General features: G+C 41.4%; 1 protein-coding gene across 3 annotated transcripts in view; it reads left to right on the forward strand.

Annotated features, from left to right (window-relative positions):
* Positions 1-20,507, forward strand: part of hhip (hedgehog interacting protein) — a 33,846-nt gene extending 13,339 nt beyond the window's left edge. For 2 of the 3 annotated variants that reach the window (XM_022194401.2, XM_022194403.2), the window contains exons 5-13: positions 3,795-3,946; positions 5,758-5,931; positions 6,056-6,199; positions 6,931-7,049; positions 8,245-8,368; positions 9,204-9,349; positions 10,559-10,640; positions 17,605-17,753; positions 18,005-20,507. In XM_022194401.2, the coding sequence (XP_022050093.2) occupies positions 3,795-3,946; positions 5,758-5,931; positions 6,056-6,199; positions 6,931-7,049; positions 8,245-8,368; positions 9,204-9,349; positions 10,559-10,640; positions 17,605-17,753; positions 18,005-18,201 (1,287 nt within the window). In that variant the 3' untranslated portion in view covers positions 18,202-20,507. Of the gene's footprint in view, positions 1-3,794; positions 3,947-5,757; positions 5,932-6,055; positions 6,200-6,930; positions 7,050-8,244; positions 8,369-9,203; positions 9,350-10,558; positions 10,641-14,758; positions 17,754-18,004 lie in introns of those variants that run through there. The other variant, XM_022194402.2, reaches the window with a different exon arrangement.
* Positions 20,508-20,783: the final 276 nt, after the last annotated feature.

Genomic DNA, 20,783 nt, shown 5'->3' on the forward strand with positions numbered 1-20,783 from the left:
ACTGAGCATTTCAGTTCGGATTTTCCATTAGTTTTATTAGAATTGTTTACAGATATCCGTATTTTTTTCACAGATCTCACCTTTCCCCCGTCAAACACAACAGAAGAGATCTGAAAACCATTTTACGATGCAACCAACAGCAACACTCTTTGATATACGTGTAAATCTTCCCTGCATTCTGTGCTGTCTGGTGGTTTTGGTTGACTTTGATGCTGAGCTTTAGCTTACAACCTTGACAGCGTCTTACCCTATGGAACCTCCAGAGACGTGTTTGAGAGCAGCATGTGTGCTAGTGACAGTGAGTTTATAAATGAAGACATCTTTTAGCAGCACCCCAGAGCTGACACTCTACTCTCATAAATTAGCCTTTGTAATAGGGGTGAGCAGGCCTGCTATATAATATTTCATTGTTCAAACAAAATAAGTCAGAGAGTGTTGTTCTTTCTGTCCCTGCTGTCAGAAGCTCAGAGCTGCCAGAGTAAAATGTGGCCTTACTCATCTTCACTATTTACTCTGTCTAGAAGCAGGGGTGGCGTCAGACTCATGTTGATCTCACTAGACAGCGAAACCTGCTAGTGAAAGCTGAAGTGCTTATACAAATGTAGCAGGCAGAAAAATCAGCTTTCTATTAACTTTATGACTCAAATGATGGATTATATCTTGTTCTCGGTTGGTGGGAGGATTCATGCGTTGCTGCGTTCTGGTCCAAGGATTTAAGCATCAACAGGTGAAGGGGCTACAGTGGAGGTTTGCCTGTGATTCTCATTGCACAAGAAAACAGCAGAGAAGACTACACAGGAAGTGAATGTGTTGGCTGTGCATGAGGGAGGTGTGAGCATACATGCTTGAGGTAGTCTTTGAGTGAAGGACGTAGACATTGTTTTCCTTTAGTCTACTCATGTGGAATGTTTTTTTGGTGGAGGAATGTCCACGAGCCAGCGAAGAAGGATCAAAAGGTTCAGGGTAACAATGCATGACCCAACGCATGTGTCACTGGCGCTCAAAGACAGCTGCCCCTGCAGAATTGGAAATCGTAGCATTATGTGTGTCACTGTGTCCGCCATTCAGGCAGGGTCAGCATTCCATGAAATGTACCGTGAGATATGAGATAACAGCCGCCCCTCATCCCTGCACCTCACGTTCCCAGATTTCTGTGGAATGATGCCAGAAGTTTGACAGAGCCAAAGCTGCAGCCCCAGAGAACTGAATTGGAGGGAAAAGAGGAATGCAGAGGCAGGTGTTTGTGAAAAATGAAGAGATAATACCTCGTGAGAGATTCAATCAGAACCCCCTGCCTGTCTGTGGAAGAATGATGGCAGTCGTGAAAAGACAAAGATGTTCAGGAGAAAAATGTGTTTGAAGCAGATGCAGCAGTCATTTGTAAAGTTTGATAAAAGTTTGGAGAAGGCAGGCATTTACATTATATCACCCTGCTATTAACATATGTTGTGAAGACATTAAGTGACCGTAACAATCAGGAAGCTTCAAAATGTTGGTCAACATTTATAATTTGAGGATTTTGCAGCTTATCTTGTGTGACATAAATTGACACAAACATATTCATAGTCACATTCAACAGCACACATGGACATTGTTGGTTAATTGTACTATGGTACAAAGTGCAGCTTTTATATCCACAATCGAGAGCTTGAAACCCCTGAAAATGCACTTTACAGCTGACAGTATGTGAAACCTGCAGTTTGTACATTTTCTAAATTAGTTTGTTTATTCAGTGTATTCGTTTTTGAGCTGTGCCAAGAATATCTTACCTACTTCTGCTTTGGCAGCAGTTTTAGCATGATCAATGCTTAGGGGCCTATGGTTGGCACTTTGTCTTCTTTTAATCAAGCTATCTCCCTGGATTGACTCCACAGTGAAAGGCTCACTGATGCAGTGTTTGTTTCTTATGGCTCTGGTGCCAGCTCTGCTGTTCGCCTGCTGCTGAAGGAGCTAGTCATTAGCAAGGGAGCTAATATTTCAGCCCATTTAACCACTGTGTATCTTGGTGGTCCCCCTTTGGCTCCGGATCTAGGCCTCTTTGGAATCATGGTCTTTGACCTCCTCCCTATGGTGAGTTTATTTTGGGGATATGGGTCACTGCATCTCCAAATCCAACATATGGATCCAGCATTTCAAGGTGAGGTTGAAAATTTCTCTTCCCAAGATGAAACTTTTTGACATTCTTTGGCAAAGGCCAGTCATCTCTACTCCAGCGAACTTCCCGCTGTACGGGGTGCTGCATCCACTCCCACATAACTCTGTTTTTATTTGACTTCAATGAGCTGACATTTAGTAGTACTCATAAATTTTTGCAGAGGAACTCTGCCTTTTGGGGTGGAGATTTATTTGTCAACTTTCACAATATTTCACTTTATATTAAAATTGATAGACCCCCAGTGGCTTGTCACATGGGTTTCTGTTGTTGCTCATTGGTACTTAGAGTACATTCCTTTGCAAAGAGTCATCATTTTTGCATTCGCATGTGGCCTGTGTCACTGCTGTGTTTGACTGGGCTGGGCCTAATGCAGTCCAAACAGAACTAGGAGATCCAGTACACCAATTTATGATGTGTGTTTCTTGGCCTGTGACATAGACTACACCTATCCAGAGCCTGCCACTGTAGTGCATACACCAATATATATATATATTTTCTTGACTATTTTGAAAAGCAATATCTGAAGGATGAGACAGCTGTACTGGTGCTTGTGTGTTAATTGCAGACAAGATGCGTAAAATGCCTTTTTTTAAAGTTTCTTTGTGTAAGTAGAAGAATCAAGATGTTTTGAGGGGGTACACTCACACAGGGACCACTTTATAAACATTCTTCAGACCTAGGCTTAGAATTTCTGTTCATTTTTTTGTCAAGAAGAAATAGCAAGGGAGAGTACAACATAAAAAAGGGCCGACCTGGCTTGCCTTGCCTGGGGAATGAAATGCTATAGCTGATTATTACAGCTAACTATGATGGGAGGACCACCAGGGTAGTGACAACTGATGTAGCTGCCTCCGGGGTGAGACAAAGGTTTACATATTACACAAGCAATTTAGATGTTTTCTAAACATGTTGCCAAGACAGTGGGAGTTGGCAGCTCCTTCCTTGTTTAGGTTTTCTTTTTTCCTCTTTTACTCTGCTCTATCCTCCCTCCCTCCTCCCATCCAAGCCTCAAATTTTGCATGGATTTTGTGTAAATCAGGAAAAAGCGAGGGGGACAGGGAGCAAAAAGCACGGACTGAAGCACTCTGCACTTTTGTGCTCTCTATGAACTGTGAGTGAGCTAATAAATTCTTTCAGCCACTCAGCGTAGCATTCACGGATATCCCCCAAAGATTACACACACAAATCACTGCACAATGGAGGCCACCGGGAGGGTCTGGGCGTCACAGGGGCCCCCGACCCTGAGGACAAGCGCACATAACCAGGCTGCAGAAAAGACTCTGCGAAGGCGGGGGGTTGTAGAGAAGGTGCAGCTCTACCCAGAGTCAAACGCTTTATAATGGTTGGTAATGGTATATTGAGGAAGGTTGGCGAAGGTGTGAAGTGAAACAGCAGAGGGTAGGGAAGGAGAGAATGAGAGAATAGCAGGGGTGTGAAAGGGAATGTGATGGACAAATAAAAAAGGGGATTAGAGAAGTTGAAGAATTAAAGGAGGGAAGGGGATGAGGGGTGTAGGGGTTGCATGTTGGTGATGATGAAAATGACAGAGGGGGGTGATTCCAACCCCACACAGCCGAGCAGAAGCCAAGGAGGGACATAATTAACTCCTGGATCTTTTGTGTTTCTCATCTGACTGCAGGGTGGAGATGAAAGGGGCCTGCTAAGCCTGGCATTCCACCCCAATTACAAGAAGAATGGCAAGCTCTACGTCTCCTACACCACCAACCAAGAGCGCTGGGCCATCGGACCACACGACCACATTCTCCGTGTGGTTGAATACACCGTTTCGAGGTAATGGGAGAAGTGTGTGCCAAATCTACCTTAAATATGGGCTCTTCATCACTGCCTACAAGGACAACAAAACCTCAGCTGGCTCACAGTTTACACATTAATGGGTTTAGATAAATATAGACTGGACATGCATGGGCTCATTCTAAACCTAGGTACTTATTCAAAAAAAATTTTAAAGCACCTTTATTGCATAAATTCACAACAGCTTTCAATTTTGATCAATTGTTATTTGCAATGATTTGTGAAAGTAAGTGAAATTTCCCGCATGCTATCATTCATTTTTTCATTGGTATGAAAAAGGGGGAAAACCGAAACAATCAGATCACAGCATTCTGGATTTATTGATTATATCACTGAGTTAAAATCTATTGACATTGATTTCTACCAGAAACCACAGTAACTACAGCTTCAAGGACACACAGAGCAATTTACCAGAGATTCAATGAAATTAAATAAATAAATAAAAAACGACGAATAGGATGGGATGGTGTTGCAGCAGCCGCGATGTACATCCAACCCATGAAAACTCAGTGTGTACCTGGACAACAACCATCTTGTTTTGCCATCGCTTTGATGTCGTCACCTGTAAAGTGTCATGACTGCATCTTGTACAGCTGTGATGCTATCACATTAATATTAGTAACTTTGTTTGGATAGCACATTGGTAGAATCTGTCCACAGACAGACAGTCATATAAACACCTGCGAGTACTGTGTGAGTACTGAAAATTACCTTTGTGGTAGTTCCTGCTACTGTAGGTGTCTCGGGGATGACATTTTGCAATGATGACACACACACAAACAGACAGAAACGCAGACAGACTCACAAGGCGAAAACGGTACCAGCCATGCTATTGCGGCTGGTAACAAGAATTTTTGTCTTATGGGGATTTAGAATGTAGGTCAAACCTCTGAGAAGTGTTTTGCTGAATGTGTGCAACACTCCTGTGATAGCAGTGCTTTGCCTTTTCCTGTGTCAGTACCTTTGCAATGACCTATGATTAGGAAAACAATCTTTTCTCACGAACATGTTTAACTGTTGCGTTTTAATTTACATAATCACAGTTGTATGTTTGACTTAATGATCTAATCTCAATTATACTTTTGCATGCAGTCGTAGTGACTGCAGCGTATAGTCCTTAATTTGAGGGTCCAATAGAGGAATGACAGTTAAGGTATTTGATGGTGGTTTAAGAGATATTTTTTATCTTTGGCAAGCCACTTTTTTTTTTTTTTTTAAATTGCAGGACTACCCAAAATAACACATTATGACATATTTGTTGCTGATACTGTGAAACCGAATTCTCACTTTTCACTAGAAACATTTTGCAACATTTTGAAATCTGTGTTACATCTCCACCCACCATCTTTGCCATAGTGAGACAATACATTAGATTTAGACTAAATGTATCAACAAAGTATTTAACATGTCATGTCAACATTTCTTATTCATACTTTATCATTGTACCTATTGACACAATTCTTTTTTAAGTCAGTTAATACAACCTGAGTGTGTACTGACACTTCATGTGGCCTACAAATCTCATTTTTCATTCCTTTTGTATAGTTTATGCCAATTGAAATACAATTTTAGGCCAGCTGTTCAAAAGCCACTTAGGAAGGCCACATATATATGTGTGTACTTTTGAATATTTGTATTGAACAGATACTTGACTGAATTAGAGCATGTTAGTATACACATGCTGCAGATGCTCCTCACAAAGATATTAGATACTTTGCAGGTTGGCCATCATAATTTTCGCACCATTTTGTCAGAACTCAGTGACAATGCTTTTTTTCTGTTTTTATCAGGAAAAATCCAAACCAGGTGGACACCAGGACAGTCCGGGTGCTCATGGAAGTGGCAGAGCTACACAGGAAACACCTTGGGGGTCAGCTTCTTTTCAGCCCTGACGGTCTGCTGCACATCATTCTGGGAGACGGCATGATCACTCTGGATGATATGGAGGAAATGGATGGACTCAGGTGAGCTCAAAGGTCAAAAGATCATTTTATACAAGGTTGCATACTGTTGTGTGCCCCAGGATCGAATCCTGTCCTAGCTCCTACTGTCGTGAAGATGTTCTTTTGTTTGTGTTTTTGAATGCAGTGATTTCACAGGGTCCGTGTTAAGGGTAGATGTGGACACAGACTGTTGTACGTCAGCCTACTCCATACCACGCAACAATCCCTACTTCAACAGCACCAACCAGCCACCTGAAATCTTTGCCCATGGATTACATGACCCAGGCAGGTAAGTGGAACACTTGATGGAATACTTCAACAGCATCTCACTCATGTTATGACCACAGTAATGAGTTTTTGTTTAAAAAATGTATGACTTTAGCTGTTTACACAACTACCATCTACACTACTCTGGAACTTTAGGACCCCCAGGATTAAACACTTAAACATGATGCTGCTGACCTTGTTTTAATTTGAAAATTCTAGGATTAAGTTTTAGTTGGAATGGGCAAAGACTGACACCTGTAGAAAGGATGATTCACGTTTGCTGTGTCACATATTTGCTGTTTGTTTTCTGCCGACATGGCCACTTCAGACTCACATGCTGCAGTAACAACAAAGGAATTTCTCATATTACGGAATAGAGTTCTACGATTCAAATTGTGGCTGCTATGACAGATTTTTATCTGTTTTTCACTGTTGGATTTATGCTCATGCCACATACTGTTTTATTATTGCTGTTGCCACTTTTTGTTGGTGGTTGGTGTCACAACATTGCTTGTGGTTCTGTTGCATTTAGTTCTGGCAGGTTGACCTGATAGTCAAGAGGTTACAGTGCACAACCCATGTGCACAAATGCTGTCAGTGCCGAGTGACTGCTAGCCGGCCGGACTTCACAACATGTCATTTCCCTGTTCTTCTTCCCCTCATTTCTTGTCTTTCTCTTCTGTCACGGTGTCATTAAAGAGGCAGAAAAATGTCATTGTTTTATGTTCACTCCTGGCATTTTGTATTCTGTAGGTGTGCAGTGGATCGACTTCAGACAGACAATGGCAGTCTCCTAATCCTCTGTACAGATGCCAGTGGCAAAAACACATCAGCAGGAAGAATATTGGAAATTACTAAAGGGAAGGATTATGGTGAGTTGTGATTTCCATGAAATTTTCCAAAAAATATTCATAATATTTGCGTTTTTCATTTTTGGAAGGAGTTCATTATTTTGCAATGTTAATGTAGCCCTCGATATCAATAATTGAGTGAAACCTTTGCCTGAGTTTTGTTTGATGGCCTTATTCCTTGAGAAAGAAAGGAAAAAACATTAACCTCTTGGATAACCTTGCGTATTTATTCTTCTGAAAATGACATCTGTTTTTATTAATGTCTTTCATTTTGTAAGAACACAATGTTTTGGCAACAAATTCAGAAACACGCCAGGTTGAGTGCAGAGACAGTGAAGGTTAAATGTAAAAATGATGTGATCCAGAAACATTCCCTTCTTGTAGAGAGCAGATTTGCCAAGGGAATGTGAGTTTGTGTCCACAAGTAACATTTAAAGCTGTCAACAGCAATAACTATCTAGATGATGGTTTGGTATCGTTGAAAACACAGCAGAGAGGGGGTCTAGTTCTTCTCACATTGAGAATATAATCAATAACGGCACCGCCTTTGCAATGCTTAGCTTATTTCTCTTCGCGAAAAAAGAAATTACGGCTATTTGTTTGAAATTATAACAAGCAGGTTTGCCAACCTATATTATATTTAACACGTCGCACAGACCACCTGATAAGTGATTACTGTTGGGAATTAAACACACCATGTCTTGGATTAGATCATTTTTAAGGGGAGCCAAACTCCATTCATATTTCCCATTGCCAAGACAACTATAATCCGCAAAACATGCCATAGTGCCTTAACATCGCTCTTTCGAATACAAAATTAATACATTCTTTATATAGAGGCATAACAGAGAATAAGTTGGCTACCAAGGAAGAAGTCTCAAATCATACTGTTATCCTATTTGTCAGGATTCATCTTTTTGTATTCTTTCTTGTGAGTGTCCCTAATATGTAAAAGTCAGAAATTATGTCTAAATGAAGTCAACATAGTTTTTGTTTTTGATGCCAAAACAAACAAAGCAGCACTTGTTACATTCATAAATCGCAACTATAATCCATGCGATGCATTTTATCTGCAGTGAGATGAAATCGATTGTCTATTTGATAAAACTTTCCACTGTTCATGCATGCAGACAGCGTGATAGAGGTACAAATGAATGACAGACAGTGGGTCTTTCAGCAGAGCCTAAATCAGACCTATACTCCCCTGTCTCTGTAGAAAATGAGCCCTCTGTCTATGACCTGCAGTCCAGTGGAGGAGCACCACCTGTGGGGGGCTTCATCTACAGAGGCTGCCAATCTAGAAGACTTTATGGCAGTTATGTGTTTGGAGATAAAAATGGGTAAGTACAATAAATGGCTGACTGATTTATAGTCCAATGGGAAAATTAAGTAGCTCTATGTCACGGAATCTTTTTTGAGTTTCTGAGTACATAATGTTGGACAGCTGTATTAGAAACGCATTCTAGTAGCTTCAGCCTCTTGGCATTATGTTTGATCAATTTATGACTTATTGAGATCAAAGTGACTCTTCCTTCTGTCCTCATACAAAAAAATCAGTCCCTCGCATCAACATGTGCCAATGTAAACACAAAGTTCCATCCACGTGGGGGGAAAACAAGTTTTATGTTACTGTCACCGCTACAGCACGGCCCATTGAGTGTAAATGGAGATTAGACATCCTGCCCTGGGCTGTTCACACTTTTCTTTGGTTTGTAATTCATCCTACTTCGCTGATGTCAAACACTGACGCTTGAGTAAACAAAGGAAGTAAATAGTGAGGGGAGGGACGCACTATCAGGAGTTGGCACTGTGTTTAAAACAATGTGTGGTCGGTTAATTCTGTGCCTCATTACAATTTGGGGGCATATTGTTGTGGCTAAGTGTAGGCTCCGGCATGATGTTTGTTTTGAAACTAAAAGCTGAGGTCTTAAGTAACACCATGTGCGACATGGGGTGGAAATGGAAGATGGATCAGTGAACCATATGATGGAATGAGAAGTAAAAACTGTCCTTGTTTCCAGATTGTAACTCTAGTTTGGCCAAGTTATATTGTATTAGTCACTGGCATAGCAATTTATAAATGTATGAAATGTGCATGTCTTGTACAGAATGTTCCATACTGTATTAGTCTACAGTAACAATAGTGACCCTCGCTGTTTGTTTTGTTTGCCTTAGTAACCTGCGGATCCTTCAGAAGTCTACATTTCCATCATCATCCAGTGATGAACAGTGGCAGGAGAAACCTCTGTGTCTGGGCTCAGCTGGCTCCTGCGGCTCTGCGCTTGTTGGACACATCTTGGGTTTCGGAGAGGATGAACTGGGTTAGTAGAGCGATTCATAGGACACCTACAATGTTTATCTCTTTCTGGATGTTTAGTTTCAACCTCTTTTCTCTGTTCTTTGATTTGTTCTCTCTCCTCATATCCACATAACAGCTATGTGTTGGCATGTTTTCTCACACTGTACATGACAGATGTCAAAACACTGCTTAAAGGAATTTTTGTTGTATGTTTATCAGCGGTACATATATTTACATCATGGTATATCATTTTCCAGTCTGGAATTGAGCCAGATAGTTTTAAAGCTGTGCTCTTGACACAGTTAAAAGTCTGTAGAAATTGCAACACCTTGCCAAAAGGAAGTCCCACTTAAAACTACAGTGAAACTAATACCCGTCTTGCTCTACTTGTATTACTCATTCTTCAAGAGTGTGGGCTTTCTTCTGGGTTGATTTAAATTTCCATACGATAGCAATAATCCTCCAAGCACCCACTTATTGTTTTGGCCACCTACAGAGCGATGTTTTTTGCGTTGCCGGTGAGGTGTGTTACTGTTTATCTGCGGGGCTGGAACGTTAAGGTAAAATTTGTAGGTTAACTGAGGTAAACGGACTAATATGATGGAAGACATTTTTACCACTTGGACCCCCACAACACACCCGCAGAATTATTAACTGTCAGCTCTGGTGTTTCTGATTAAAATGAACACATGATGTGAATCGCTCACACAGCCATCAGAGATGTTTGATCACAGTTATTGCCAGGTCTTGGAGTTATTATTTGACGAGGTATTTAAAGATTCCTGCATTTGATCATGATTTGCAAGCAGTGCAAGATTGTGGAGGGGGGCCGGCGTATGTCCCAAAGACAGGGCCCCACAGACACATGTTTACAATTTGTCCCCTTATGGAATTTTCTTGCAGGCTTGTTCCTCATTAAATTATCCGCCTGGTTCCCAGTCATGAGTATCCAATTGTCCCATTAAACTTTTTCTTATAGTCCTTTGGCAAGTGCAACATTGCAGAAGCCTTAGCTATACTTATTCTTCTCATCCCCTCATGTCCTCTGCTTTCATCTTCTTGTGTCTGCTGGTCGTGTCTTGTCTCTCTTTATTTTGAAACAAGGGTTAAGTGTATTGCATACATGGCAGAAAAGTTAATTACTGGGTCACTGAAGCATCCTGCACATTAAAATTGTTTAATGTAAATAACACCGGTGGCTCATTTCTATGTTGCTGTTCCTCTTTTGCAGGCGAAGTCTACATACTGGCAAGCAGTAAAAGCATGGCACAGTCACACAGTGGAAAACTCTACAAGCTGGCAGACCCCAAAAGGTACAATCAAGGAGTACTTTTGTAGATTGTAATTGGGTCTCTGTTCAGTAGGCGATCCCTTAGTAGTTGCCAGTACTGCAGGTGGGACAAAGTACTCCACCGTCCATAATTTAATCGTGTCTGTGTTTTGTGGTGAGACTTAGGTGATCCTACATACTGTATATCATACAAAATCTGGCACTCTGCACTGCAGCTGACTCTCATGAAACCACGGATCTGTAGTTAATCACATTAAACAGCAATGACGTCTTTTCTCACTCGTTTTCCTCCTCAGGTCTTGAGTGCTTACACGTATCGCAGTGACCAAAACAAATGCTGAGCAGTAACTAGAAAATAAGCATAGAATTTCAAAATGTTAATGTAGCGAATAGCTAATAGCAACGCTGATTAGCTGGACTTCTTCACTTTAGTTACCGTTGCCTGCTGGTTATTTGCAGAAAAGTTGACAGCAGAAGTTTTTTTTTTTCTTTTTCTGGTGAGTGTAAGAAAAACACAAAGGCACCTGTTGTCAAGCCAAGACTTAGTCCATTTAGACACATGTTGAAACGCACGCAACAGTCTATACATATAATCCAGTACACATTTTATTCGTCATTATGTGGACCACGTTCAGCACACACACACTAATCAACTTCAGTTTAGCTGGTAAAATCCAGTCCTTTTCTCTGCAGTCTGAGGCTTAATTAGTTGATATTAAACAACTGGAATATGGAAAGAAAATGTGCAGCTTCAGAATTCAAATGTGTGTGCGTGTGACTGTCTCCTAATCCTTACCATATGCATCTATACGCAGCGCAGTATTAAAAATCAATCTGATAGTGATGGAACTCTAAACTGTGTGTGTGGAAAACCAAGTACATGTGAAAAACATTTGTCACTCAGGATGAGAAAATATGCAGACAGACGGGATGTATAAGAAGTTTTGTCTGATATATTACCTTGGCAGTGAAGAAATCCCTTCAAACATAAGCAGACATTGTAATTCAAACCAATTGCATATAAAGTTTCAAGGCGAACCGCCCTCCGATGTTCCTGCCGATCTTCTTATCAGCATTTTTGCAGGGAGATGAGAGAGTGGAATCTTGTAGAGGCTGGCTGATCTGTTTTAAGTCAGTCCATTGATCATGTCAGCCTCAAATGTAATCCAAACTTGCGAATGAATATTTTTTAGAGTTAGATCAGATTTGATTAAGAGAGACAGATAAAGTAAGAGAGGCAGGCTCGGAGTGGGAGAATTTGCATGCCTCAGAATCAGAATAGAAGCCTATCCGCAGCTGATTATTCCTGGGTGACGACAGTGCCACCCAGGCATTAGCACAATTAATTACACCACAGATGTTTCAAAGGGGCCCTGGTGGCTTGCTTCATATTTATGTTTTCTGGCATGGCTGCTGGACGCATTTCTCCCAGAGAACAATTCTTTCCACCATCAACTGGGCTTGTTTAGTCTGTGTGGACCCTGTGGTGTTGGAGTCCTGACTCCTAATACACTCTGGCTTCATTATTAGGATCTTGTTACAGGGAGGATGGAGAACGGGTGACAGGGGGGAGTAAATGGGGTAGCTAACGTGTCTGACCTCAGCACGTTATCAAGTCTGGTGGTCCTCCCCTCTTTTCTCTTCCATACTGCAGGGACATCTGGACCCTAAAGCCCTTTCAGACAGAGGTTTGTTTTAGAGTATGGTGGTTTTTGTGGTTCGGTATAGCATCTCGCACTGTGTTTTGATCAACTGTGTGTTTGGGAACATAGAGGGGGAAAAAGAGGAACTGTTAGGGAGAGCGGTAAAGGCTTACAAGGAAACATCAGCCATAAAATCCCTCAGCAGTGTTTGTGTAAACATGTCCTGGCCAGATGACTTCATTTCTAGGTATTTGTTTGTCAGTTGGAGTACCCCTCCAATAATAAATAGGCCACCATGCATTTTGAAACGCGCTGAATGTGTGTGGTGTGAGTGAGGGTGTATTTGAGAGAAAGAAGGAACACAAGGGGAGGTTTGTTTGTGGTATAGCAATGGGATAGAAATATTTCCAATTATATAGTCACTATATGGAAAATGTTAGATGTGACTGAAAGCTCCAAGCTCCAAATCATTATTAAGTGGACCTTAAAGCTTGTATTTTCTCAATATATCATTCCCCAAAGTTAAGAATGCTTTATGTGGCACCTTTTAAACACAAGGAAGGCATAAAAATATATTAAGACAAGATATACGACAAACCCAAGACAGAAGAAATGCTTTTTTAAATGGTTAAATATGCAATTCTGTAGTGTCTGTTTGACAGCAGTGTAATACTGAACCTTTCATATCTTTGTTGCTTATCTTATTTTGCTTTTTAAAGTATTTTACTTCTGATATGACAAAGTTAGATCGTGGCTTACTCTGCTGATATACGCGGATACTCGTGAGCATGTTTGGCTGCTTTTTGGTCCCACTGAGTGTGCATTTAATGACATAATTATTTATACAGTGAGAGGATTATATATATATATACAAGGAGCAAATCTCCTTATAAAAAATAAATACTAACAAAGCTATTGTTACACATCACAACACAAGGATTGATTTCAGCCCATCAGTGTGTATACAGTGGGATAAAATGGGACTCACATGGCAAAATTTCATGTTTGTCATATCATAATTTAATAGGCCCATGTTGCCCTGCAGCCTTGTAGCTGGATAGAATCTGCTCTTACAGTTGTTCCTTAGCACTAGCTTAATTAGCATATAGAGTTAGACCTCCTGCTGCTCTCTGGTGTAAAACGCAGTTTGCTGCAGCACTTCGACACAGAGAAGAAGCAAAAGCAGTAACAAAAAGGACTTTTCACACGTTCAGGTTTTGTCAGCTGCAGGCTGGACTAATTGAATTACAGTGAGCAGAGACTTTAAAAAGACACAGTCAACTTCAAATATGGTCCTGGGACCTCCTTTGTGAACTGCATTAGCCATGGAAGTCACAAATCACTGGATGCTCGGGGGAAGGAGACTGTAGGGTGCTCGTTTGTGGATATATTTATCTGTACGTGAGCTTCTCCCTGTGCTGTGTGTACAGATATAAACCGTGTGGGTGGTGGGTGCACGCGCACATGCACTTCTGTGAGCCTGTGTGAGCGTGTAGTACGCTAGCTCCCAGCATGCTGCAGAAAAAAAGCCTTTTCTTTATTTTCCTATCCCTCCTAAATCTTCCTACATCTCTGCTGTGGTCCTCCCCTTGACAAAGCTGCTTGCCAGTCCTACTGAATAGCCCTGGCTCCTACAATACACAGTAAATTTCTTGCACAATTAAAACAAGGAATGAAGCTACAAAAGGAGCCCCCAAACAATGGAGTCGGATGACAAAACAGCAAAAGAGACCACACTGGGCCGTTTGATTAAGCCATTGTTGGGGTGCACAATGTACACCACTCCACAGCCCTTTTCTCACATATACCTCATGTCAATCAAACAGGCCCAGCGAGCTAACAACCTAAACACACATACACACTGACCAGCATAATAACCAAGCACATCAGGAACAAATTCGAGGAAGAGCATCCACACTCCTCTGACAGAGGAGACTTGAATGGATGTCGGTGATATGTTAATGTTTAGCCGATGTAAAGAAAGAAGGGACGGCTTCTCAGCACTGAACCCCCGTCTTAACCTGCATTGATCTTCCTCATTCTCTGTCTTAACTTTGTAGCCGTTCCTGGACTTGTGGACTTGAATGCTGGCTTTCCACTCGGTTTTAATTTTAATGGCATGATCTGTGTTTTATGCAAGTATCTGACTTAAGTCGTGCTCATTGTCACTCTCTCTGTCCATGTATCCAGCTCATGTGTGAGCACTGTCGCCTTCTCCCACTCCTTCACTCTCACACATACACCACCCCTCCCAAAGTTGATAAATTCCCACAGTGGCTGTTGACCCAGCTGCCTTTGTCAAGTGGCGCTACCAGCAGGTGCTGTTTTCACAGCCACCCTGGCAGTCGTACAGACTGTTTAGTAGCGCTGCTGACCCCTGCCTGCTATTAACAGTGTTAGCTACAGACCCCCCAATTCTCCAGGGACTCTTACTCTTTCTCTCTCTCCTTCTCTTTCTGTTTTCTTCCCTCCTTTGCTCTTTTTTAACTACATGCAGCCTGCAACAACAAAAGCCAGCAGGGATGGAGTCTGGAGTTGGGTGCTGATGGGAGCATGGGAATCACCCCCCCTACCCTCCATCCTTCAAATTTAAAGCAACTTTAACACACACACACACACACACACACACACACACACACACACACACAGTATTGTCACCGCCATCGGTCAGTCTGTCTGTCTGCACATTCACAGCACAGAACAGTCACAGTCAAATAAATACAATTAGTATCACACAAAACCGTGTTTAGTTATTTATTTGCCGGATTTTTAATAAAAGTTGAAAAACAGTGAGTGAGACATGCTCATATCTGTTAAAGTAGTCAAGGTCAGAAGAGGTGATTTCACCAAAGTCGAACACTAACAGCACCTAATAGTGAATTCGCTGTCAAATCTGCTTCTCACATGGATCTGCTGCTATATGCAAATATGGTTGGTTTCAGCTTTAACATGCAAAATGCTTGTTGTAGCTCCTGAACTCCATCTAGTTTTGGCTTCTGCTGCTGATTGACCATTTGCTCTATCGCCATGATTGATGAGGCCTGTTCTCGCATGGACTAAGCATTACATACACAGTCACCCACTCTGACCTCACTGCTCACGCCTCTCAGCTCTCATACCAGCATCAGCCCACAGGAGTCCAGTTACTCTGCCTGTGTGTGTGCACGTGTTCTCATTGTCCCACAACGTCCAGTGTTTTCTTTACCTCAACACGACAGTAGTGTTTACATATCTATATTTCTTCCTCACAAACGCACACGTTGATGTGTGTGTGTGTGTGGGCAGCAGGCATTAACAGACGCTTCACATTTGAACTCGATTACACACTCGCCGTATTATTTCCAGATTTGTAGAGCGTGATATGAAATAATTCTGTTTCAGCCCATTTGCTGATGTGCGTGTCTGGATGTTTGTCTTCATATGAAATGATCACAATGTGTCTCTTTGGTGTTCAGTCTTGACGCATATGGTGTGGAGATGTTTGTGTTTGTTTCTGTGTGCGTTTTCCAGATTGTGTTTATATCCGTGAGAGCCCAGTGTTAACCCTGTGTTGTTGTTGTTTTGTTCTGCAAATAATGAGAATGTAAGTCAAAATAATAAAAGCGCAGCACTTGACATGGCTAGTGTCCCAGCTGTACAGTTTAGGTCCATCTTAGACAGTACATTCAAAATTAGCGTGCTATAAAGTGACAGACTGAAAAATATCAGCACAGGGATGTTATTATTATTAATAGTATTTTAACTAGAGAGGTCAGAAATCTGCATGTGCATCATTTTAAAAGTGCTGTCCCATTTAGGTTGCATATCAACAAAAGCTAATAGCTAGAACTACAAGTCATGTTGACATCACAGACGCAACATATGTGATGGCAGATTTGTTCTTCTTGTACCGTTCAAAAATAGCTTGACGGTAAACAAATGCCTACAGCGATCACGATACATCAAGATGAAGTGTTAGATGTTTTAATACAACATATTTCCTACAGCACTTCCACAAATCATGCTACAGAATTGCTGTGTACCTCAGCCAGCGAGAGTTGGATGACGTTTTTGTTTTTGTCTAGTCTAAACTTTTTGTTTAACGGGACATTTTTAAAAAGTTACGAATGGATTTTGCACGAAACTTTGTGGAAACGGAAAGTGATCTGGCAAATCAGGGCTGATGTGTGTTGGTGGGCGAGACTCAAACTTCTAAACAGACTCATGTAACACAGCACTTCTAAAAGCAGACAAAAAGAAGGAAACCATCCATTACTAGCCCAATCAAACACCCCGTGGACACCGGAGAATCTCATTTTTGGACTAAGTTTTGGACATAATACCAGTTTCTTCATTTAAGACGGCAGCGGAACACAGAACAGATGCAGTGCTGATTAGTGGGTAGAATTTAAACAACATATCGCACGTTTCATGACATGCTGTCCAAATATTGAATTACAGCATGACTGCACACCTTTATATAACACTTTGCTTTCCACTGATAAATCAATACGACCCTGTTTCCATTCGTAATCATTTCCAGTACGTGGCTGCTATCAGACGTAAACTGAACTGTTAAACTAATTTAAAACGATGAGGTCGTGACTTAGCCACGTGACCTTTGAGTCGATGTTTTTAATTTCTTGTGTTCACTCATAACTAGAATAATGGCAAACAGCAGTTTGGTACATTTACAGCAGCTGGAAAAGAAACACATTAAGATGTTTAGCAGAATTTTAACCTTGACATGTTTTTTATTGTTATGATATATTGCTACTATTTGTAGCGTAACCATTATTTAAAGTCCCTTTCTGGTCTTTCATTTAACCCGTCATTTCTATGTACCAAAAAAAGTCCCTTCCTGCCTTAAATGAGCTCTACACTCATGGCTCATCTACAATAAGTAAATCTACACAGTCTCTGCCTCATATGTTCAAAGCAGAAAGTGATTCTGAGGAGAATATTATTGGTTCCGCAAGTCTGAATCTGCTTCTGAGACCCAGGTGTTCAGCCATGGTGCTGCCTGTTTATTTAACTAATGATATCTCTTCTATCGTCTAAGAAAAAAACACACCATGTCATAAAGATTACCAACAAAAAAGACACAGCCAGAAAAGTTGATTCTCACCACAGGGAGGCTTTACAGTCACACTAAACTGTCATTGAGTGCCTGAAATACAACTGCATTTTTATTTCTATTTACGTAAAAATCTTATTTTATCAGTGTGACTTCACTGAAAGACATTAAGCGGGATTGTATTAAATGAATGTTTAACTCCGCTGCCTGTGATTCCTTACCATGCCGTGTGATGCTTCTGTCGCCCACATACTAGCTTTCCCTCTTGTTTTTACCAACTGTTGCAGGCCTCATGCCCCTAAGGAGTGCCAGCGTCAGGTGGAGCCGCCAGAGCTGCTGATGACAGCTTGTTCCCGACACTGTAAGAACGGACACTGCACTCCCACTGGCAAGTGCTGCTGCAGCCCCGGCTGGGAGGGACCCTTCTGCCGAGTTGGTAAGTGCGCATCTGCTGCTTTCTGAGCGGTATCATCTGGACCAACATCCACGTGTTGTTTCAGTCCAGATGTGTAAATGAGGTTTGGTAATGCACAACATGCACAGTAGGCCTGCCAACATTTTTTCATATAAATCATTAGAAACCTGCCTGACGCTTTGTGACTTTGGTTCTGAATGAAACACCAGCTTGTGTTACTTACTTTGCGTTTGATCAATCTGTTTTCGGCTCTTCCCTCCCTGCGACCGCAGCCAAATGCGAACCAGCCTGCCGCAACGGAGGAGTGTGCATGGAGCCCAACAAGTGCCTGTGTAAGAGCGGCTACTCCGGAGACCAGTGTGAAAAGAGCGAGCGGGGTATGCCCAACGACCAGGAGAAAGACGGCATACTGGACCACATCATCGACATGACCTCGTACCTCTTAGACCTGACCAGCTACATCGTATAGGGGTGCGCAGAGGGGGGCTGCTCCCCACCTTCATCCTCAAGTTTCAAGTTGACACAAATCTACCTATCACCACCAGCAGACCCTAACGAGGTGTCCTTAATATGGCCTCTTAATCTCCCTCACAGCCACACACACACACACACACACACATACACACACACACACACACACACACACACACACACTTCCAAATACACACCGGATCCCCGTCAGACTGCTTTTGATCCACGTCGCCATACCAAACTCTTCCTCTTCTCACCTATAAGCTACTTGCTCTTGAGCACCAGGCCTGGCATCCAAGCCGTGTTCACAAGTTAAACAGACCTGCAGACAGTTGATGGACAAGCATGGCCAAGTTATGAAAGTTCCACTGAGACATTTCCTCTCTTGTTCAGACAACGCCTGCGCACGGCTGACTCCACAGGAACAGGAACTCCACAGGAACAAACTATTTAAATCCAGGACTTTGGATGTTTTCAGGGGCTATCTGTTGCCTTACTTAAGACCCCCCCCCCCCCCCTCCCCAAAAAATGGAGTTTGAGGCATTTCACTGGAGACAGCTCAGGAGTTCATTAGGGATTCAAAATTGTAAGGAACGGCACGGCTCAAGATCCAATTTGTGCTCCTGGTCCATTAAAAACACGACAAAGTAAATGTCTTCACACGCAGACTTTGAAGGAACAAAGAGTCACTTAGAGCCCGCAGTGCTTTGTGCTCTACTATCCTAAAGGCACTAATACAAGAACAACCATGTCGTCTCATTTATGATGTTGTATTTAGTTTGTGGGCACATTGTCATACAAAGCAATAACAGTATACAGTATGTATAGTTTGTTTTGCAGCACTCGCTTGCTCTCAGTGTACAGAGCGGATCCACACACAACAGAGGACTGTTGAACAAAAGTAGCGACAGCCGAGTGAGAACGTCGTGTTTCGTCACAGCCAGTTTCATGCATTCTGAACGGAGTTTTGGAACTGAGTTTTCCCATGCACTGTATTCATTTTTATTGTTTCCTTCACTTGATTATTCACAACGAGTTTCGACATTTATTCAAAGCGTAGTGAGAGAAAGTCACACACTCGGACACCACACGATCACAGGTATGGTTGGCAGATTCCTTTCGTTGCGTCACACACTGAAAGCCGAATTCAAAACTACAAAGGGAAGAGAGCGCGGTGATGTATATTTCCAATAGAGCTTACCTAAGTACTGCTTAGCATTGCAAAAAAAAAAACTATAGCATTACTATTGTTATCATAGAGGAGGGTTTATTTTTTAAGCGTAATAATATATGGGAGAATATGGTGTTTATAGAAAGCAGTTTTACACTAAGCTTGTCATTTCATGTTGTACTTATACATATGCAGCTTTCATGGAAGACACGTGAGGACTTTTTTTTCTCTTTTCTTTTTATTCCCAGTGTAAAAGTAATGCATGTCTGTGCCTGCATAGAATAATTCAGAGCAGTTGGCGGAGTCCATCTAACTCTTTCCCCTGACATACGGTTATATTACCACTGTCAGAAATGTGTCTCTGTTGTGAGATGATCAAAGATCCCGTCGGGCCTCCGAGTCACTGTGGAAGCAGCTCACAGTCAGAGGCAGATCTTATCCGCAAAGAGAAAAATGTCAAGATTAAATACTCTAATGAGCATCTGACTCCTACACAGTCAGAAAACAGTCACACACACATCGTCTGGAGCCACGGCAGTGTGTTCGTCCTGTCAGATGCCAGACTTATGAACATATTTACATAAATTCTTTTTTCAGCAAATAATTCATCTTAATAGGACTTCTACAGCTGATCATTTGCTCTTTTAAAACCCATAAAATGAGTGTGACAGAACCATCGGTTGTTGTGTTGAACAGTTTTGACAGCAAACTGGTGTAATTCTGACTTTATCCCCTACCTTTATTTTTGGTTAATTGAAGTTTGGTGTCCGAAAATGATGTATTTGCCAGTCTTCTCCCACTTCGCTTGAGTTTGCTGAAACAAATCGACTCTACCTGGTCTTCATAAGTCAAAAACAGAATTCATGCTGTAAAATGGAAAATTATCATTTTTTTTAGCACTTAATGTGAAAGTTGCATTGTAGCTGCTGAGACGGCGTGGTGTGAATAGAATAACCATTTTCATTATTTAAGTAGTTACACAAATAAAATAATTATTTAAGTTCTTTATGTTGTTTTTACCATTGTACTGTATGTGACAATTTTTATTCCTGTATTGTAAATAAAACTAGGGATAACTTTGTTTCTCTTCAGAAATATCAATATGTCTATTAAAATTTATAGCATGTCTGAAACACTGGTCTCTTTTGTTTTGGGGTATACAGTGTCTTGTTGACAGGAACAACAGCTGTATCTTAATTTCTGTTGTCATTTTTTTTTAGAAAAAAATTTAATTTGGCTGCTCATTCCTTGTATCATTTCCCACGACTGAAATGTTTAAGATCCAGACTATAAGCTGCATCACTGCTGAAATCTAATCACTTTGTCCTTGTGTCATTTCTGACCTTTCCTGAAAATTTCATTCAAATCCGTTAATTCATATTTGACTAATGTGAACAGATAGACAGACG

This window comes from Acanthochromis polyacanthus, chromosome 3 (assembly GCF_021347895.1).
Source record: "Acanthochromis polyacanthus isolate Apoly-LR-REF ecotype Palm Island chromosome 3, KAUST_Apoly_ChrSc, whole genome shotgun sequence".
Taxonomy (NCBI): domain Eukaryota; kingdom Metazoa; phylum Chordata; class Actinopteri; family Pomacentridae; genus Acanthochromis; species Acanthochromis polyacanthus.